The sequence below is a fragment of the Cottoperca gobio genome, chromosome 1, assembly GCF_900634415.1.
Source record: "Cottoperca gobio chromosome 1, fCotGob3.1, whole genome shotgun sequence".
Classification (NCBI taxonomy): Eukaryota; Metazoa; Chordata; class Actinopteri; order Perciformes; family Bovichtidae; genus Cottoperca; species Cottoperca gobio.
In genome coordinates, this window is record NC_041355.1 from 13730604 (window position 1) to 13752440 (window position 21837).

The following is a 21837-nucleotide window of genomic DNA, read 5'->3' on the forward strand; positions in this document are numbered from 1 at the left end:
TGCCACAGATCCACTAATGAAAAAAACAGTTTTGAGTGTGAGGATATGTCCTTGATGTATAGAGTTTCTGTCTCTCGCTCTCCACTGACAGCAGCAAAATCACAGAGGAAACAGGAAAGGCCTGAGCAGCTTGGTGTTGGGACGGATATCCTCTTTCAGAGGCGTTCCCCCTCCTCCCTCACTTAACTCTCCCTCTCTTTATCACTTTTTATCGTTTTTCTCCCCCCAAACCATTTTGCTCTCGGTGTGGCATTAGCTGTTTGGCCGAGCTCAGGAGCGTACCAAAGATTTATTTTCCTCCATTGGTTTTTCGGGTCATCATATCTGAGTGAACTATGTGTTGGCATGGTGACGAGGAGCATGAGGACAGCTCGGAGGTGAAGTGTTGTTGGCTCGTTTGTTTGATTTGTGTGTTCCTGTAATAGTGGGAGAGTGGCTGTGATTTCTAGTGATTAGCGCTCTCTCTCTCTCTCCTGCTGTGTTCCTGGTTGTGTGTTTTGCTTGTTGGGGCTCCAGATCCAGCAAAAGTGATTTTTGAAAAGACACAGGAAGTAAGTAGAAACTTAAGCAGCAGGGGAGCCCAATTCTGTACTGGTACTAAATACTGTTTTCCATTTAAGTTGGGATGGTTATGACATTTCTCAGCCAGTAGAGAAGGACCGGCTCATGATAAAGGTCTGAAAGCGAGCAACGGACAGCACAGGTCATGGGACAGATTTGTAATTCACTTTGATGTTGGTGTGTAGTCTTAGGTTTTACCTGTTTGACAGGCTGCCGATCTTGAACATGGCATTTCTAATGGTTTTCCTTACCCTAAAGTTCTTCTTGTAAGCAAGATTTGTTTTTGAAACACTGGCTGAACAAGATCATTCCTCACTGCTCTTCCTGCTTCCTTTTACTAGCGTTTTTATTTTTGCCCTTTTCCCCCCCACCCCCCATCACTATCGTCTCTCCCACTCTATCTCTTTCCTCCCATTACAGCCTTATCCTGCTCACCATCTTTTCCTCTTCTGTCTTCCTCCCTCTCAACACCTCCTCTTACCAGGCTGACTATGTTACCAACCTTTGTATTGTCATGACCAACAGATGTCAACATTGCCTAACTTCTGTATCGTTTCTTTCCTTCCCTCTCCGTTCAGAGTGACCCTGATGGGCTGTCGGTTCTGGAGCAGCTCGGTCTGGACCAGAACACGGATTTCTCCGATTCCAGTGTGCAGCAGCTCCTTGACGAGCAGCGCGAAAGGATCCGCAGAGAGATTCGTAAGGAGCTAAAAATCAAGGAGGGAGCTGAGAACCTACGGAGGGCAACGACAGACAAGAGGAACGCACAGCAGGTTAGTCGCAGTTACTCTCAGATCCTCTCATCAGCTCTGATTTTTATATTGGAAAGTCAGAATTTGACAGGATACCAGTTTAATGACTGGAACAGTGGCTGGTGAGTCACACATACCAGTTCACAGGAACTTGGAAGCTGGTATGTTAAGTTCTCATGTGTAATCCACAAATGCATTTCTGTTTTTTGGTGGGATGAAAGTCAAAAAAAGATTTTGGTTGCCAGTAAAGGAACATGAATGACACCGAAAGTCATACACACAATGTTTTTCCCTCACTGTGGGTGATCAGATGGGTCAACTTTAGGGCACAAATCCGCTTCTCTAAAATGTATAAAAGTTATTTTCAAGTTGTTGCTAAGAAGTATTTCCTGAACACTGAACAAAAATGGGGAAAAAAAAGATGCCTAGCTGATTTCTTCTGGCATATTTTTTTAATAGAAAGAACACTTTAATTAGACAGTTTCAGGATGTGTTGGCGTAAAGCTATTTAAGAGGATCGCTCAAAGATAAGGCACAATAGTTCACTCAGTTATTGGAGTAAGTGAAATAGTGAAATAGTTTCCCTTACAACTCAACAGATTACAGGGCTTCAGTTTGTTTTATTTGATTTGACGTATACTGAGGCTCATTGCCTGATTCAGGCATTATGCATCAAGTGCATTAAACAAGAATAAGACAGAAAGTCAAATCCAAAATACGAAACATTATAGCAACACCTTAATAATTTAGCAGATTTATTGCTATATAAAATGCAATGGTCAAAAGAAGGCTCTCTAGCTTCTGACAGCTTCTTGCTTGTGTTGATGTTTATGTTCACGTATTGCCCAAAGTTTTCATGACCAGAAATAATGTTCAACTGTATTTGCTCATGCCTGCAGGTGGACAGCCAATTGCGTTCTTCTAACCGCAAGCTGGACAACCTACATGCTCAGCTGCAGGAACTGGATGCTCACATTGTGGTGAAGGGAGGAGAGGACAATAAAGGTATGTACGTGTCACCCCTATTGTCAAATCTACATTTGGTTCCTTTGTCTCTGATAAAACCAAGACAATTTCACATTAGTGAGCAAGACTATTTTGTGGCAGGATTTATTTTGTATTAAATTTGGCGTGGGGAAAAACTGACTTCAAGTCATATTCATGTGTGTTCATTGCAGCGAGAATAATCCAAAAGTTACAACATTACATGAAATTCCCCGAGAGTATTTTCATTTTAGAGCGCACCATGTGAACCGTAATCTTGTTCCTTTTTTTTGTCATCTCCAACCTTTTCCCTCCTTCCACAGATGAGTGTCCACAGTCTCCCGGGGCGGAGAGTCGTACGTCAGCCCACAAGAAACGCATTGCTGCCCTGGAGAGACAGCTCAACATCGAGCTCAAAGTCAAACAGGGAGTTGAAAACATGATCCCCATCTACGCTAATGGATCCACCAAGGTACAAGATCCTGGTTTAATACACACACACACACACACACACACACACACACCTGAAAACAGCTCAACAGAAAAGTGTATATATAGAGCAGATACCATTGACAACGCGCTTGGGTGTATTAATACAGACGCACTGTAATGTAAAGAGCATTTTGTAGGGTATAGTAAACATTATACCCCCTCCCCCAGCTGGCTGATAATTGACAGTCTGTGCATGTGCGTGCATCTTCATGATCCACAACCTTGCAATCTGCTGACTCGGATGATGATCTCTAAATGTGTAGGACCTAAGACACACAAAACCCCTTCCCTCATGCACACACCTCATCTCTTGACTACCTCCAAAAGTCCCCTCCCCCTCTTTTATGCAGCATCTGTTTCACCTTGCTGTTTGACCTTGATCTCATACCTCCACTTCCCTTTATGTTTTACCGTTTTAAAATACAAATCTAATGCCCATAACACTTAATCAACTCCTCTATTTTAGCTCAAAGTTTTCTAGTATTATAATATTTACCTTACTGCTTCCCGTCATGTAATTTGCTCCTTGTCGTGACTCTGCTCCAATCAGGATAAGAAGATGCTGCAGACGGCCCAGCAGATGCTGCAGGACAGTAAGACCAAAATTGACATCATCCGCATGCAAATCTGCAAGGCTGTGCAGGCCACCTGAGCACAATGATGACACACAGGGTAAGTTGGATTGGCCTGCTAAATGAGTGTATACAAAGTATAGCTGACGCACTTATAGTGTTGTACTAGTAATGCAAAAGACACTTTGGCCGCCTTTCAAGCTCCAGGTGCAGTATCCAGCAGAATTATTCTAAGCCTGAACATTTTTATTTCACCTGTCAGAGGAAGCTGAGCTAAACTATTCATTTCAGTCAGTGTTATACCTTAAAGCCAGGGGTGGGGAACCTGCGGCCTCCGGGCCGTATACGGCCCGCGAGACCATTTGATCCGGCCCTCGAGGTAATTCATAAACACACGCAATAAAATCCACTAGAAAAAAGACAGCAATAGAATAAAATGGGCGTCTGACTGTTTTTCCTGGCCACGGTCAGGGTCCTTGAACGCAACACGAGCGGGACGTGTCATCACGTGGTCACGTCATGTCAAAAAACTTCAATATTAAACGAGACTGTCATTGACATCAGTGAACGCAGCATGGCGAGTGTAAACAAGAGAAAGGTGGATGTGGAATGTCGCACTTTCCAGGAGAAATGGACGAACGATTATTTCTTTGAGGAAGTAAAAGGCCAGTGTGCCTAGTTTGTGCAGACGGGCTTGCGGTGATGAAAAATAATCTCGAGCGTCATTACACCACGAGACATGCCGAACTGCACGAGCTGAAAGGACGAGTGCGTTTGGATAAAGTTGACGCTCTTCGGCGGAGTTTGGCCCAACAAGCAGCTCTCTGCAGAGCGTAACATGAAAACATGGACAGATAGAGAGGTAGACCACCGCACCAAGAACAGACTGTTCCACCACTGCTGTGCAATTATCACTGCCATGTGCAATACTCACGTAATGTTGTAAAAAAATAAAATGGCCCTTGATAGGAAAAAGGTTCCCCACCCCTCACATAAAGTATAACTCTGTGGTTTATGATACTGGTCAGCTGGCACTGATGGGATGCTTTTCATCTCTCCATCTTCATGCTTTCTTTTTCTCTGCATGTTGTACAGTCTGTTCTAAGCAGCAGCTCCAGACAGCAGACAAACGGTACCATCAACAGATTAATAAAGAGCCGTGTGTGTGTCGGTGTGTGTGTGTCGGTGTCACACAAAGCCTGTGAAATGGCCCACCTGGCGCGTTACCACAATCAATCAAATTCACACACAGATGCACTCATAAAAAGAAATCCAGCCCTCTAACAAAAGGATCGGCAGATGAAAAGTCTCTGTCACTCACACACACACACACACACACTCGCAGTACAGTTTTATTGTGCGGAGGCAGAGCACAAACATTGTCTGTGCAGGTGATTGCATATTAAATGTGCAGAAGTGTGGTCGTGCACTTCAAGGTAGAATCAATCAAACAAACAGATGTGATGTCCTGTTCACGTTCTCTTTTTTCTGACACGCACTCACATTTGTTGTGCAGAGCGTTCGTTGCCTTTTCAGGGGTCGGGCCCGGTGAATTAGTTTCTGTGGCTGTGAAAATGGGCCCATTTGATTACGGTCGCGAGAGGTCGATGGTTTTTGTGAAATGCAGCAGGGGAGCAAGAAGAGGGCAATAGGAGGGGGGAGAAGTGAAATACAGATTTTAAGGATGGTGTATTCCCTTTGGGGCTATATATTGGTTTCTGCTCATGTCAGACTGAGGCAGCCGATGGCTGTTAAGAAAGTGGGCTTTTAAGGCAAAGAATATAATGGCTATGTGGAAGGACCTTTAAGGCCGTACTTTGTTCCCCTGTGTCCTCTATTTAGATACCTATTGGTTTTTTAATGATTTGAAGTTCCTTCCACTGCTGTAACGTGATAAATACATTATTATAGAAGTTTTTTGTACTTAATGGGGAACTCCACCAAGTTGACATCACTGTTTTCAAATCTGTTTTCATCAAATCTGTTGTTTTGCGGAGTACTACTGCATATGTATAAAGCGAGAGTGAGCCATGTGAAGGCTGATAAATCACCTCTAGTGTTGTCAGTTGTTGGTTGCCTCTGAACACTAGCAAGATAACCAGACCTCTGTAGCTGCTCCTCGAGTTTAATTTAGCTGCTTCTAGAATAACACACCTGAATCTCTTACCAAATTGTTTGTTTGTAATGTAAAAAAAAATAAAAAGATCTCTCTGGGTCTGCTGTATAGATTATTTTAAACTGTCCATCGTGAGTCCAACGGTCTGTGCAGTACTTGTTTAATAAAGTTTGCACTAAGTTTGCACTTTTCTTTGAGTAAGTTGAGAGTATCAGTAGGAAACTGCACTGTAAAATGCAACTATCATTCTATGTTTTATTGGTACAACAAACAAATGTTGGAAATAATTTGTATTTATTTTTATTTTATTCAACAAGCAGAAGAAAGGCAGAACTGAGTTCACTTTAATGTCCGTTTATTTATTGTCAGTAACATCGTAATTAGGATATTCAACAACGCTATCGCATGTTTTCCTTGTATCCATATCATTTCCTCAATAAACTTTCTCTGCAGGTATTTAACCTCAATATAACTCATATTAACTTCAGACTTGGATTGTCTTCTTTTGTGCTGCTGTCCTGCATAGTCTCTCTTCTTTAAAACACACACACACACACATACACACACACACACACACACACACACACAGGGGTTGTGTGTATAGTGTACACAGACAGACATTCTCCAGGCACCACACCCGGTGGAGGGGTCATCTAGCAGGGTCTGGGCTCCAGGCAGAACACCTTATTAGGAGATACAAGCATCCACATCCATCTTCACCCCTACCTCCCCCTTTTCCTTTCTTTCTCCTCCCGTCTCATGCAGCGCTTTGAACAACTCATAAAAGTCATAAAAATAATTTGTAATCACTCCTCTGTCCTTCCTCTTCACTAGCCTGACATTTCAAAGTTAATATACACCTTTTTTGAATTCTACTTATCCTATTGTCCTTTTCCTTATCTCCCGCCTCCTCTCCTCTACCCATATCTGTGTGCTCCTTTGTGTTTGTTGCCCGCTGTGAGAGGTCGCTACTGTGTGTCATCAGGCTAACCACTTAGCTGTAATTGTGCTTCACGGGTGTTGCTCCGAGGCTGACCCCATGTCTGTTTTTCTAAGTGAGGGAGCTTGAGTGTTTTTTCCTGCATTGCACCTAATTATCTGTTTGGATCTAGCTGCTGTTACCAGGCCTTTCCATTTAAGGGGTAAAATAACCAATTGTCAGTGTTTTTATCAGTTGCATCTTTATATGGCTGTTAGTCGACAGTGGGGAGTGACTGGAAGTATGATAGTGTCAAAGTTATTCATATCATTTCTGCACGACCTTTCATATTTATCGTCTCTCCTCCGAAAGTTTATAAGCAGGTCTTCATTTAATAAACCATTTGTATTGATGCCATGTTTTTTTTCTATTAACTTTGTCACATGATGATCAGATAAATGGCATTTTTTTTCATTGCAAAACCGGCAAGATGTTGATTTCATAATATTATTATTACATCATTTATGTTCCAGTCAAATCATCGGTCTAATTAGAGGTAGCTGTCGCAACAGCAGGAAATAGTCAGTATTCATATACTTATTTCATACTAGCCTTTATACTAGATAACAAGCCGTTACCATGAAATCCTATTTAAGTATTTGAGATATCATTTATCTGTTCGTGTTCTTTGTGGCTTTCAAAACGTGTAGGATTTAATTTCAATCTCAACATCAAATCTCACAAAAAAGGAAACTAATAATAAATAAAATGGACAGATGGAGAGAGTTTTTGATTGTTCTGTTTGCTTCCAAAGATGGGAATAAGAAAGCCATTTGGAAAGAGAGGTTGGAACTGAAGTTGATGTTGTTTACTGAGGCAACTCAGAGGCGGCTCACCTCCCTCTGGGCGCTAATGTTTTCTTTGTCTGAGTCTTGTGTAATGCACGTCATGCATTAAGGCATAAACTTCACTTAGTATGCCCAGGGGAGTTCCCTCTAACACACTGCTGCCAAAACAAGACTCAAGTCCTCATGTGCACCTGCCCAAATTGAACTAAGGAATATAACTGAATAAAAGTTGCAGGTGGAATTAAAGCTGTGTCCGAGCTATGGCATTGCAGCCTCGGTGTGTACTTGTGCAATCTTCTACTCTGATGAACAGTAATGTTATTTGTCCGTCCCAACGCAGCAGGTAACCAGGACGACTGTGCGATGGAGCTGCGTATTGAAGAGCTGAGGCATCACTACAGGGTGGAGCATGCTGTCGCTGAGGGGGCCAAAAATGTGCTTAGGCTCCTGGGGGCCAACAAGGTCCAGGACAAGAAAGCCCTGTCTGAGGTTAGACTGGAAACACACACACACACACACACACACACACGCAGTTTTTCCTTCATTAAGCCCATGCAAATACTGAAAACTATTTCAAAATATCAAAGCTTTATGTATTTTGGTATAAAGGCTCTTTACTGTTACACCAGTACTCTTAGTGATTGTGAAAATGTGATGGTAGGGATGGAGTTATGTGGACTGTGAGATTGGATAGAGGTAGTAGTTTAGCTAATGTCACCCAGTGAATGTAAATGTGTATTAAATGTGTTGATGCTCTGTAGGCACAGTCTCGTCTGAGCGAGGCGTCTCAGCGGTTAGACCTGCTGAGGGACTCACTGGATCATCGTCTGGCAGAGCTGCCGGAGGATCATCCCAAGGCCAGCATCATCAGAGAGGAGCTAGTCTTGGCCTCCTCCCCTGTCTTCAGCTCCCGCCATGGCGCCCCCTACCTCCACAACCACTACAGCACCCTCAACAAGCCCTCACCTCTCACTGGTAGGTCATACAAAACGAAGCTACACAGGACAAAGTCGAGCATCCTCCCACCATGAGAAGTCGTCACACATTCACATCAACACATGTTTTGACAACATGTAAAGGGCTGTACATGGTTTAGATGAGCACAAGAGCCTACAGTAAAACAGTTGAGTGTTGACACACTAACACGCTGACACTGTGGAAACTACAGTCATTGAAGTTAGTGTCTGTGTGGAGCCATGTTATTAATGATGAGCTTTTCTCTCCGGGTGAAATGACGACGGAAACTTTTTCAACAACAAAAGACGAATTAATGGCATTTTGTATTGACAACACTACGAAGTGAATTGTAGTGACAAAACACTGCAGTAGTAAGAACAGATCATTTTAACCTCAAAGGATGAATACAGTCGGGGGGAAAAGGAACATTTTGGGTCTGTGGTTATCCTGTGTTGCACCCACATTTTACCCCTTTTGAATTGTCTGATGCCTCTTTTCACACACAACTCTGAACAGTAGCAGAAGCGTCACTGTGCATGTACACTGACATTTAATTACTTTAACGGAGGGCGATGCAGGTGATGCATTCATGTGGCAAAAAAGACCAACACATTTTGGAGACATTTCTTTTCTAGCATGAGTGAATATGATACGATTATTAAGTATAAATAGAGTAAGATTTATAATAGTATGATCATATGTGATGGCTTTTTATTGATTTTCAGGCCGGTGATGCTAATGTCTGTTTATGTCCAACCAGTTATGGCGATTTTATGGAAGACTCAACATTTTCTTAATAGAAACTGCATAATCTAGTTTTGTGTTCCCAGAGATTCTTTGTCTTGAATTTCCTTTTGATTTATTCATGTTGACTCTGGTGTTTTTGTCCTTTGGTTGTCGGTCATACCTGAATTGTTCCCCTCTGTCTTCAGGTACCTTGCAGGTGCAGCTGCTGGGCTGTGTGGGGGTGTTGGAGGTGGTCCCAGGTCGCAATAAAGGGACAGCTGTCATGCTGCCCTGCTACAGCCCCGGAGACACCAGGTCCTTCATGAGAGGCAGCAAAGGACTCTACGGACGGAGCGGCTCAGTCAGCGGGAAGACACCCAGCAAGACAGACGAGCTCTCCTGTAAGTGTGTGGGGGGGGCTTGCTTTTATCTGAATATGTTTTTGTAACCTACTTACTTTATTGTATTTCTATTTTATTTGTATTCTTATTGTTATCATGTTCTTTCTTTTTTCACTGTAAAATATAGCTCACACATAATGCCACAGAAGCATCAGCAAATTTAGCTGAATTGCCTCAATACACTGAACAGACGATTCACAGCTTTTCTTAAGGTCTTACACTTTCTGCAGTGCCTCCAAGGAAATGAATGACGATCATTAATCAATACCTACATGGTATTGTTGAAGCGTGAGAATACAGTAGCTTTCATTTTTATGATGTTCAGTGCTAAAGTGCCAGGTGCTGTTTAGTAATATAGCTTATGGAGGAAATAACATGTGCTGTGTGTGTCTTTGTGTGCAGCCGAGGTGAGCGCCGTGCTGAAGCTGGAAAACAGTGTGGTGGGCCAGACACCTTGGAGGACTGTGGGAGAACAGGCTTGGGACCAGACCTTCACTGTGGAGCTGGAAAGGGTCAGCACACACACACACACACACACAGACACACACACACACACACACACACACACACACACACAGACATAAATGTATCGAGTGCATTTAAAGTGAAAACCGGTAACCAACCCCGGTTGTTCTGCTACCTGGGAATAGGCAGTGATGCAGTGTTTATGTCTAGGGCTTTTATTGTGAAAGGTAGAACGATGGTGTCATTATTCCACATCCATTTTCATTGTGCAATCAGCTTTTACTTCATAATTATAAGTTTAAGCAAAAAACGTATCTATTGTCACTTTAATGATCATTTTAATAAAACTGCAGCTGCTGTTACCACCATTGAATGTCGGCGTGTGTGTGTTTTAGTCGAGGGAGATGGAGATTGCAGTCTACTGGAAGGACTTCCGCTCATTATGTGCGCTGAAGTACCTGAAGCTGGAGGAGTTCCTGGACAACCAGAAACACAGAGTTCAGCTGGAGCTGGAGCCTCAGGGCCTGCTGCTGGCCGAGGTACACACACACACACACACACACACACACACACACACACACACACACACACACACACACACACACACACACACACACACACACAGATACCTTGACATAAACAGGGCAACAAAAAATGGCGAAAAAGCCCAGCCACACACAAGGATGATACAGATGTCCTTGTATACATGACACCGTCTATGCCTGTGCTATAAATACACTCAAAAATATTCAAATGCGCACACACACACACATACAAGCTGTCACATGCCCCTGTGCTGAAAAATGCTTTGATATATCGTACTGGAAAGGTTCAATGACAGTGATGTCTGAAACTAAAATGTGGATGTGTAGTTTTCATGTTTCATGCGTGTGTGTTTTCCAGGTGACCTTCTTCAACCCTGTCATTGAGAGGGCTCCTCGCCTCCAGAGGCAGAAGAAGGTCTTTTCTAAGCAGCAAGGTGAGGAGAGGAAACACAGAAAAATATGCTGATCTTGGGAATAGTTAGTTTTAGTACAGTTTACATCGATGACCTTTTGAAATGAACAAACAGCAGTTGTGCTGAAACTGGCTTCATCTTAATGAGAACATTAACAGAAGGGAAGAAACACTTTGGTTACTCTCATTTAGACCTCAGCACCATCTAGTGGGGAATAAAGCATCTCGTTAGCTCATGATGATGACAACTTTATTTATGCAGCACATGTCGAAACAAAGATAGGAAGTACTTCACTGGAAAAAAACATAGATATTAAAATCCAGCAAAACTCGCATAAGGAGAAATAAAGCAGAAAACCTATTTAGATGACTTTATATTTTAGAAGGACTTTTATGAATTTCCTTTGGATATCAGGGAATCTGCAAAAGTTCACAGTATGAAGTATAGAAAATATGTGCAATGTACAGAGATGATAGTGCAAAAGATGTGCGTTAATATGTGTAACGCGTAGGGACAGATGTGGAGGCTTTACGTTCAAGAAAGAGTTCCTAATTAGTCAGAAACTGTGTTTTCAGGCAAGGCATTCCTTCGGGCTCGTCAGATGAACGTGGATATCGGGACGTGGGTGAGGCTGCTTCGAAACGCCATTCCTACTGTCAACAACTCAGGGACCTACAGTCCCAACGCACACAGCCTCCCACTCAACTCTGGGTGAGACACACACACACACACACACGCATACAATGCATAAGGCGCATCAATACAGATGCACACGCTCCACTTCATTGTGCTGTAGAGACACTCTTCATCTACGTGTGATGGCCGTCAGTCAGACATTGCTATCCAACGCATTCCTTGAACCTTTTTTCCTTGTGTTTCCTGGCAAAGTGAAAAGCATGTGATGCTTTCTCTGCCCCACGTCTAACAACCCTTTTATGTTTGTCTCTGTTCATTTGTCTGTCTGCACCGCCGTGCTGGTCTGTCTGTTTGTTTGTTTGTGTCTGTGTGAATTTTTCAGGGAGGTCTCAGTGGAGAAGTTGAGTCTGGACGGCGACTCTCCGATAAGAGGCGATTACAAGAGAGACATGGACGCACAAACCCCGGTGAGGGAGACGGAGGGAGAGGAAGCCCAGGAAATGGGGGAGGTGTGTGTGGGGTTGGGTCTGCTGTAGTAAATCCACTCTGTTTGCTGAGGGATGAAGAGAATCTCGCTATTTAACATTCAATTAAAGCCCCAAGCCGTGATCCACAAGTAAAGACGAACTGTTGAATTAAACACTAAGATATGGGATTAATCAACAATTGACGCTTTGTCACTTTGATCAATGAATAATGTAATAATTCATAATGCAGGCCATGATAATTACAATTTAGGTCAAATTTGGACTTTAATTTAAAGCTAGACAAACATGAGCGGACAAAACATTTAATTTTGAACTAAAGTCATTTAGAACTTTGCTAAAATGTCTCATTATGCTGCGTTCATGTCATATCAGAGTTATCCTAATTACTCGTTTTCAACAATGGACGCCTCATGTCAGCCAGAGTCAGTCGTTTAATTAAATTAGACCCAAATGTAATATATGTTGCTTTATAATGTCAATGTGCGTTCAACTCTCTCACAACCACTTTGCAATGATACAGCTCTCTTTCGAGTTGTTTCACGTAAATGCGTACAACCATGTGGACGCTCCTTCAGGCGTGCACTCGATCAGTGTCCCCAAAAACTGAACAACAGAGCAGGGACAAAACGTGAATCCTGCTCACTGGAAGTTTGTATGTCATGTCCATCATGAAATCATGTGTCTCCTGACTTCCATTATGTCTCTGTCTCTGCATGTCTCTCTCTCTCTGTGTCTTTTCCTCTGTCTCATTCCTCGCATGTCCCCTCATCAGGACCAACTGCCAGTCATCGAGCCCTTCTCCCCCCCAGACCTCACCCCCGAGTGCCCTGTCCGAACCCCATCTGTTGGCAGGTACACATACATACACATACATGTATAAACACATACATCCTCCATTTTTAATTGTTTTTAAATAATTACTATAACACTGTACTTTTAGTCTGATACTGTTTGTTTATATCCTTCTTTATCTTCTATTCTTGTATGTATACATTTTATAATTGGTCTTTTTCACTAAAGACATTTTAACATGAAAGCACAGGTGTAAATAATACTAAGAAAGGACTTTAGCCCTGCTCACAGTTCCCATTTCTGCCATGACAAATTATGCTGTCATGTATTCTTTCCTCTTTTTTTTTACTCAGTTTTTTTTTTTTTTTTTTTTTACGCAAATTAGTCTCTCCATAGCCGTCGCGTATGCTGAGCAGTTTATATGATCTTTAATCTGTAATTGTCTGTATTTTGGTATGCAATATAAAATGTTCCTGCTGATTGTGTGTGTGTGTCCGTCTGTCCAGTAAGCAGAGGAAAGGCCCTCTGTCTCTCCAGGACTTCAGGCTGATCGCTGTGTTGGGCAGGGGACACTTTGGAAAGGTACAGTTTTATTTTGGTTGCTTCTGTAGTTTTTTTAAAAGTTGGAATACAGAAAAGTGAAATATGTTTTCAGTAATAACACAAAGAACAAAAGAAAGTAATTCTTGAATTTAATGAGCTCAATATGTGAAAAAAATGTAGACACCAGCATCCAGACCAGGGATGGGCAACTGGTGCGGCCTGTGAGTCAATTTCCAGAAATCAATCTGTCGGAGCGCCGTGAGGTGGGGGTGCAAAGTGGCCCTCTGGCAGTGAGGACACACTTTTTGTGGCCCTCCCTATCCTCAAAGTTGCCCATCCCTGATCCTCATCCTTCATGCTAACATGTTTCCAGAAATAAGGAACAAACAAAGTGATGTGAAGATTATATCACAACCAGAAAACCATACATTCAAGACTATTTGTAAAAAGACTTTTTGTTTTCCCAATGCGTTTGTGTACCTATTAAGCAATATAAAAAAATACAACCCTTTTATTTATACTATTATTTGAGTTTTTGTTTGTACATTCAATGTTACTTTGTGACTTTTGTAAAGCCATAAACCAGGGGGAGGAAACGAAACAAAAAGCATCATAAACATCAAACTAAAGTGTCCATCATGCATCCTTCTTTTTTCTTTGTCAAACATTCGATATCAAATGTTAAATTTATTTAAATCCTGCGATTTCAGACCGTATTGTCCATGCTTATCTTTGTACAGGTGAAACAAAGTGAGTTGTTGCTGCATGTGTTTGTCTCCAGGTGTTGTTGTCAGAATACAAGAAGACGGGCACAATGTACGCCATCAAAGCCCTGAAGAAGGGAGATATCGTAGCTCGGGATGAGGTGGAAAGGTGTGTGTTGAAGTGTTTATTACTCGGCATGTTGCTGCTGTTTTTTTTGCCTAGATATATCTCTCCCCTCCACCCTTACTCTCCTCCTTCTCTTGTTCACTTTATTTTGCCCCTTGTAACCTTCTCCTCTCCACCTTTTCTCTTCTTCCTCCTGCAGTCTAATGTGCGAGAAGCGCATCTTTGAGGTTGTGAACCTGTCGCACCATCCCTTCCTCGTCAACTTGTTTGCGTGCTTCCAAACTTCGGAGCATGTGTGTTTCGTCATGGAGTACACAGCAGGAGGCGACCTGATGATGCACATCCACACAGACGTCTTTACAGAGCCACGAGCCGTGTACGTAATGTGTCTGTGTGTGTTTGAGAAAGAGAAAATTAATTGATTTTATTACTTTCGTCTGTCTGTACAGTGACAACTTTTACTTTTTCTAATAAATGCACATTTTATGTAGCCCGAGTAAGTCCTATGTTATGGTCATTTTGGCAGTAGTTAAAGTTCTTTAAACTCTATCTTAATACAATACTTACATGCCGATATGTATATTGAAAGCACTGTTGGTTGCCGTAATTGTTCCTCCTGTCCATAATGGCTGTAAAGAGATCACTTCGGCAGGAAAAGCATGGCTCAGTTCCCTTAAGTGTCCCAGTAAGCTACTCCAGTGAGCCAGCACAAACAATACCAGGACCCAAAGTGGAATTAAGCCGTAATTAGTGTTATTAAATACAGCTGTGCTCAAATCCACAGTTCCTATCTGTGCAGAAAATCAACCAAATTTGAGGCTTCAGAAGTCCCAATCAAGATGGTATTTTTCAAAATGTGTCTTTTTAGTACGAGATTCCCAATTGTTCACGTCCCTTCACTGCCATTTGGAAAGGAAAAAGTACATTTGATACTGAAAAGATTGTAACTTTGAAAACAACTGACTCGTATACTGTAAGCTTCAGCTGAACTTAAGAATGCATGTTTACACAGAACGGGGACTGTGAATTGTGTCCCACGTCTCTTACTTTGGAGGAAATCTTTTTGTGTCCAGTATGGACAGGAGGAACAAACGCAAAGACCAAAAGCTGTTTCAATGTGCATATAGGAATGTGAGCGTTATAAGACCGACTTTGTGAAACTATGCTTTAACTGTGGTATTGTATTGAACTGCTAGATACTAAAACATGTTTCAAGTATATTGTTCTTTCCCCATATATAGAATAATATAAAAAAACTCAAATCTCATTAACGGCCCTGCACACCCCCACATGTGTTTGCAGTTATTCTGTCCATGAGTGCAGGGCCTTTTAAGGAAATAAAGTCTGGAAAACATTTGCTTTTAAACCAGTTTTTTTTTTATCAAATGTCCATGGTATCCAGTACATCCAGCAAATTGAATTAGCAGTTCATTCATTGTCATTTTCAGTAAACGGGACCAAAACCAAAAGCCTACAACTTTGACATTGAAGATATGTATTTACTGTTGTAGTAGTAAAAGTGTCCATTTTTGTTCTTATCGTGAACTTTACATTTTATTCCCTTTTTATTGCAGGTGAGTAATAATGTTTCTTTGGTTTCACTTCAGGTTTTATGCAGCCTGCGTAGTTCTTGGACTTCAGTTCCTCCATGACCATAAGATTGTGTACAGGTGAGTGAAACCCAAACAAACCTGTTTCCTCACATGACAGTTGGGATGGAAAAAAGACATCTATGTCTACTCAAGAAGTAAAAGACGTAAACATATTTCTATTCAAATCTAGGCCTGTCACAATAATTATGTAATTGACATATTGTACGATATATGGACACGACCTCGATCATTTTTGACCGTTTGTTTACATGAGAATGTCCCCATCATGATGGCACAAAACATACTTTGTAACATTCTCATTCTAGTGACTGAATATTCTTAAGAATTAAAAGTTCATTCCTCTTTGTCAGTGGCAAAAATGGTCTTAAAATGACAATAACATTGTTTCTGGGACAATATATGTCGTCCAACAAAATGAGTTCACGTGGCATGCCTATTCAAATGCATTTAGTCTAATGGAGAAGCTCTCATGGGAAACTTATTACTCGCTTGGCATCAGCTGTGCCTCACTACAGTCTCACAGAGCAGCTCGTTTGTATCTCTTTTAAGCTCCCTGTGTACTCTCAGCTGTACTGCAAAGATTCTGAGCTTCTTGTTTTTATCTTCCCTCTCTTCCAGAGACCTCAAGCTTGACAACCTGCTGCTCGACACAGATGGTTATGTGAAGATTGCTGACTTTGGACTGTGTAAAGAAGGTGGATATTGATGTTACTGACAGATGGGCTCCTTTTTATTTTTGCCCGCAGTAAGACTTCTTTAAAAGCTTTGAGCCACAAATAGTTTCATCTTTCTGTCTTCGTCTGTAGGAATGGGCTTCGGGGACCGGACCAGCACGTTCTGTGGGACTCCAGAGTTTTTGGCCCCAGAGGTCCTAACAGACACATCCTACACCAGGGCGGTAGACTGGTGGGGGCTGGGGGTCCTCATCTATGAAATGTTGGTGGGAGAGGTGAGAACTAACGCACATGCACAAAGCTCTTACACTGTCCATGGGGTGATAGCTGAATAAAGTTTTGTGTGAACACGCATTACAAACTTGTTAGTTTAAGGTGTTTACAATTCATACAATATCATGTAACTGCAGAGTCTGTCGTTCAGATCTGATCCGGGAACTTTAGTTGCATGTGCACTGAATTTCTTGGATATCTTGTGTACTGTATTCTTGTAACACATTGATTTGTGAATTTCAAATCTGTTAAATCTGTGTGTGTGTGTGTAGTCTCCATTCCCAGGAGACGATGAAGAGGAGGTGTTTGACAGCATTGTGAATGATGAAGTCCGCTATCCACGCTTCTTGTCCACTGAGGCTATCGGCATCATGAGAAGGGTAAGAGAACACACGCACACACAAATGAAAACACAAAGACATTCTTTCTCCTTCTCTTACAGACTTTATCACTTTTAAACAATACTTGACAAATGCACTTACACTTACTCACAAATATGGTTGACAAACGTCCACTTACTCTCTTGTGTGTTTTCATGATCAGCTGTTGAGGAGGAATCCAGAGAGACGACTGGGCTCTGGTGAAAAGGATGCAGAGGAGGTGAAGAAGCAGCCGTTTTTCAGAGTAAGTACACAGTTTTTTAATATGGGTGGGGAAGACCATTCAAGTGTTTTTCCACAGGAGAGCATGATGAGTTTGAACAAACTGTTTACCTTGATAATGTGTTGGACCTGTCACCCGCAGCTCGACATGTAACAGCTGACTTTGGCTGCTTGTATTATACAATAAAACTTAAATTAAACATAAAGTACCATTTAACGGCCAAATGTGGCAACACGTTTTCACAAATAGACGCATGTCTAATTTTTATAGTCCACCCGGTCAGAGGTGTTGTGTCTGTATGCAGGGTGGTGTAAAAACGTCACGAGAGTGAACAATGCTCACGTTGAAGTTATAAAAGTCATATTCATACTGGTTTGAATAATCAATTTGAAATTAAATCAAATATATTTATATAGCCCAATATCACAAATTATACATTTGTCTCAGTGTGCTTTACAGACTGTACAGGTTACGACACCATCTGTCCTTAGACCCTCGCATCGCACAAGAGAAAACTCCTAAAAGAAACCCCATAATTAAAGGGGGAAAAATGGAAGAAACCTCAGGGAGAGCAACTGAGGAGGGATCCCTCTCACAGGACGGACAGACGTGCAATAGATGTCGTGTGTACAGGATAAATAACATAGTACAAATACAACATAGACAAAAATGTGACAGAAATGGTGACATGATCGTATATATGAAAAAGATGGATCCAGGAGGATGTCAAAAAAGCTTCCCAGTGCCTCCAAAAAAATATTAACGTGGGTGTCAGGCAGGACCAGAGCAACAGATGCAGCCACGACTCATGATCCAGACGTAACCTTTAATAGTGGCGACCTGCCAGATGAGACACAGAAACTCTGGAGATGATGCCTCGGATGCTGAGTTAGTAACATACATTCAAGGGACATGAATGCATACAGATGGAGAGGGAGAGAGAGGTGCAAGTCCCCCGTCAGTCTAAGCCTTTAGCAGCATACCAAGGCAAGCCTGAGCCAGCCCCAACTATAAGCTTTATCAAAGAGGAAAGTCTTTAGCCTGCTCTTAAATGTGAAAAAAATGTTTTAATTGCTTTTCTACAAACAATTTCGTGACCCCCTGTTGAAGACCCCTGCTCTAAAGAAAGTATTAAAGGCCTGTCCCATATAGACGCAGTTGACTTGCAGAACTAAAAGCGCATTTTAAATGATTATTTATTGTCTTTTTTTTCTCCGTCTCACTCCAGAATGTGGACTGGGAGGCGTTGCTGCAAAGGAAGGTGTCCCCTCCCTTCGTCCCATCTATTGTTGGTAAGGAAGACGTCAGCAACTTCGACGAGGAGTTCACCACCGAAGCTCCGACGCTCACGCCTCCACGTGAGCGACGCGTGCTCTCCCGCAAAGACCAGGAGAGCTTCCGGGACTTTGACTACGTCTCTGATCTCTGCTAGTGGGCCTCACAGGCCGAGAGGAATGTTCGATTTTAAAGGCTTCACGACGGTTTCATCTTAGCGGACCGACGGTCTCAACTGACTGTCCGCTGACTGTTTGTCTGCCGTTAATTACACTGTGAATGAATGCTGAGAGACCGGAGCCAGTCGGTCTGTGTTTTGTGTGTCTGCAGGGTTTTAAAGATGGAGGACTGAGAAAATAAAAGCCGGGACAGATAGCTGAAGGGGAAAAATGTTGGACAAACGAAGGGCCCCCCCCTCTCCAATCATCGTACAACACACCAGTGACTTGTGTATCTTTACAAACATTAGCCTTTAAAATGCCTCCTCCCATCCTCTTATGTGTCGGTGTAGTCGCCTGTGCAGCTGTGAGGAGGAGCTGCTGACTGTCTGGGGGGTTGTTTAATGGCCTCTCATATCAATGCCTTACATTTATATTTTATCCACAGAAAAGCATTTTGTTTTTATTTTGTTGCCCTTTGTATACAGCAGCAGGAAGAGTGATCCGATGCGCTGCAGAAACACTCAACCTAAAAAAAGACGACTTGCTTGCGAGTCGTGAAATAGTGACGTCACGTTCAGAGTGAATTTGTCCTCAAATCTCTCCCAGCAGTCGCGTGATGACGACCCATCAGTCATGCTGACCAATGCTAGATGAATTATGAGTTAACTACGGGGTAAAGAACCACTTTGTTAATTTTCTTTGGATTGTGCTGCTTTGATTTTAATTCTGCCACAAACGTTACAACAGCCATTCTTAAATTAGTCATTTTTTATGACCGTTGACTCCTCGATGCATTATTCAATACCCACCACATACTTTTTAATTGAAAATAATGCATAGTTTGATATAAACGGGTGTAGCGGACACAGGATCACAACCATCAGCATAAAAGCAAAAAAATCTAAACACTAAGACTTGATGTACATGTAACATTATGGTGTCTGTCCATTCCGGGTTTGAGACACATTCATCCAGTTATCTACATGCTACCAGAGTTTTGTGTACATGAAGTAAGTAATTTCCCTCCAAGACATTTATATCTGTGTTTAAACTCGACAAACTCTGGCTCTAACCGTTGTTTTAGTGTCTGTTTTAGGAACTAGTCGATGTGGTCATTATGGATGAAATCCTCTTTGTTTCAGATGAAACCGATTGATATCTTAGTGATTTTGGAAAATCTGGGCGGTGCCACAAGCAAAACAAACCTCATGGCCACTGTTCCACAGTAGCGCTCGCTGCATTGAGCGCTGCCTTAGATCCGAGCAAACAAGTTATCTTGGCAATACATTTCTAAATGAACAATGTCCTTTGAAACACAATGATAAATGTTGATAAATATGAGCCGGTGGTGTAAACTTCTATAACACTTTACCATTTCTGAGTACAGGAGAGGTTTGTTGTGAAGCTGTATGTATGATGGTGTGGATTTTACTTATCTTGTGTTATGACAATACAAAACCATGTGAGCGTATGAGATGACTTATTTTATAAAGAAAACCTGGAGTGAATATTCTGTCTGTGTATTGTTTTTGGGAGTGTGGGAGGGGGAACAGCAGCATTTTGAACGAATGGGTCAAGATCTAAATTAGTCCCTGACATGTTTCTGATTTAAACTTTGTGTTGTGGTGATTATAATAATTTATTATATAGATTCATTTTTGGACTGTTTGTTAGATCAATCGTTAGAGATATAGAAATTTATAAAATTGTTATCAAAACTTCTTGTTTTGTCCAAGAAATACTAGATTTAGAATGATATAAAACTGCTAGAAATGCTAACATTGGAGAGGATCAAAGCAGCTTCTGCTCATTAAAATACTTAGATGATTAAGCGGTTATCAAAATGCAGCATTTATTTATCTTTCAGCTCTATAATCATGTAATCTATAACAGTGGGACACATTTATGTCTAACATCAGCTTATTTAATTTGATTATTGATATGGGAAAATAGTGTGGTACCGATTTCAACCATATCGCCTTAATTCAAACACGAGAAAACACGAGAGAGTGCAGTGATGGTATGTAAAAGTACTTAGGAACATCACCTTTTAATACTGTGCAACACCCACATACATTCTCTCCCGATTGGTTTACACACACTACTGAATGTTAAATTTACAACGTAATGTGTATACAGTCATGTGAACACATATTGCTTCAATGATCACATTTAACAGATCACCTGACGTTATCTCTTCTACAAATATGTGCTCCCACAAGCAAAACGCATACATCAAAGAAAATGTTACCAAACACAAATGGTAAAATGTCCCTCTATCATTCTGGTCTAATCAAATCATGTTTTGCATTTATGTGACAGCAAAGATACTCTTGGCTACCGGACACCCTTCATTGCATGTTTTCAATTGGAGCTTGGGTTGTGATGGTAATATATGAGGCTGCATCTAACAACAATTTTCATTATCTCTCGCTCTATACTTTTAGTAATAATCAACTAATTTCTCAGTTTATGAAATGTCAGAATATTACATTCCCAGAGCCTAAAGTGACATTTTCAAACTGCTAGTTTTGCCCAATTAAGAGTACAAAAACCCAAAGATATTCAAGTAGTAAGTTATTTATAACATTAATGATATTCAAGTGTCCCAGTAGGACAGGGGTCGGGAACCTATGGCTCTTTCAATAACGCAATATGGCTCGCAGACAATTTTGAGCTGACATTTTTTAACATGTAATAAATAATTATATTGTGTCATTTTAATGTAAAACATTTAGCAGCGGATTTGTTTTTAGTTCTCAGCTCTCCTTTCCTCCGCTCTGTCTCTGGCTGTAGGTTAAGGTGTGTTCACACGTGCGTGTGCAGGGGGCGGAGCCCCGCCCTTCGCGAAACCGAGCAGAGGAGAAACTGCACAAAGCAAGCAGTAGACCGGGGGTGCTGATGAAGACCTTATGATGCATGGGCGAAAGCACCAGAATAAGCAAGTCTACTGCTTGTCTCTAAGGTCGAGAAGTAATGTCAGTCTCAACTTTTAAATCGACATGGATGAGAAACAAATTGTATAAAGTTTAAATATATATATATATACAAACATATTATTTAGTCAACTACTCAATTTACTTTAATATTGTCACTGTGTGTGTGTGTGTGTGTGTGTGTGTGTGTGTGTGTGTGTGTGTGTGTGTGTGTGTGTGTGTGTGTGTGTGTGTGTGCGTGCGTGCGTGTGCGTGTGCGTG

General features: G+C 41.6%; 1 protein-coding gene across 1 annotated transcript; it reads left to right on the plus strand.

The window, feature by feature from the left end:
• The first annotated feature begins 254 nt into the window (after window positions 1-254).
• On the plus strand, window positions 255-20148 carry pkn1a (protein kinase N1a). The gene is given in 24 exon segments (XM_029443205.1): window positions 255-377; window positions 1140-1334; window positions 2213-2318; window positions 2621-2769; window positions 3340-3438; window positions 3440-3461; window positions 7588-7733; window positions 8006-8219; window positions 9134-9328; window positions 9731-9840; window positions 10189-10332; window positions 10697-10772; window positions 11327-11462; window positions 11770-11854; window positions 12648-12727; window positions 13174-13249; window positions 13992-14083; window positions 14241-14417; window positions 15649-15711; window positions 16273-16349; window positions 16461-16603; window positions 16874-16981; window positions 17145-17225; window positions 18433-20148. Coding segments are annotated over 24 exon segments (2820 nt in total). The 5' UTR covers window positions 255-335; the 3' UTR covers window positions 18637-20148.
• Window positions 20149-21837: the final 1689 nt, after the last annotated feature.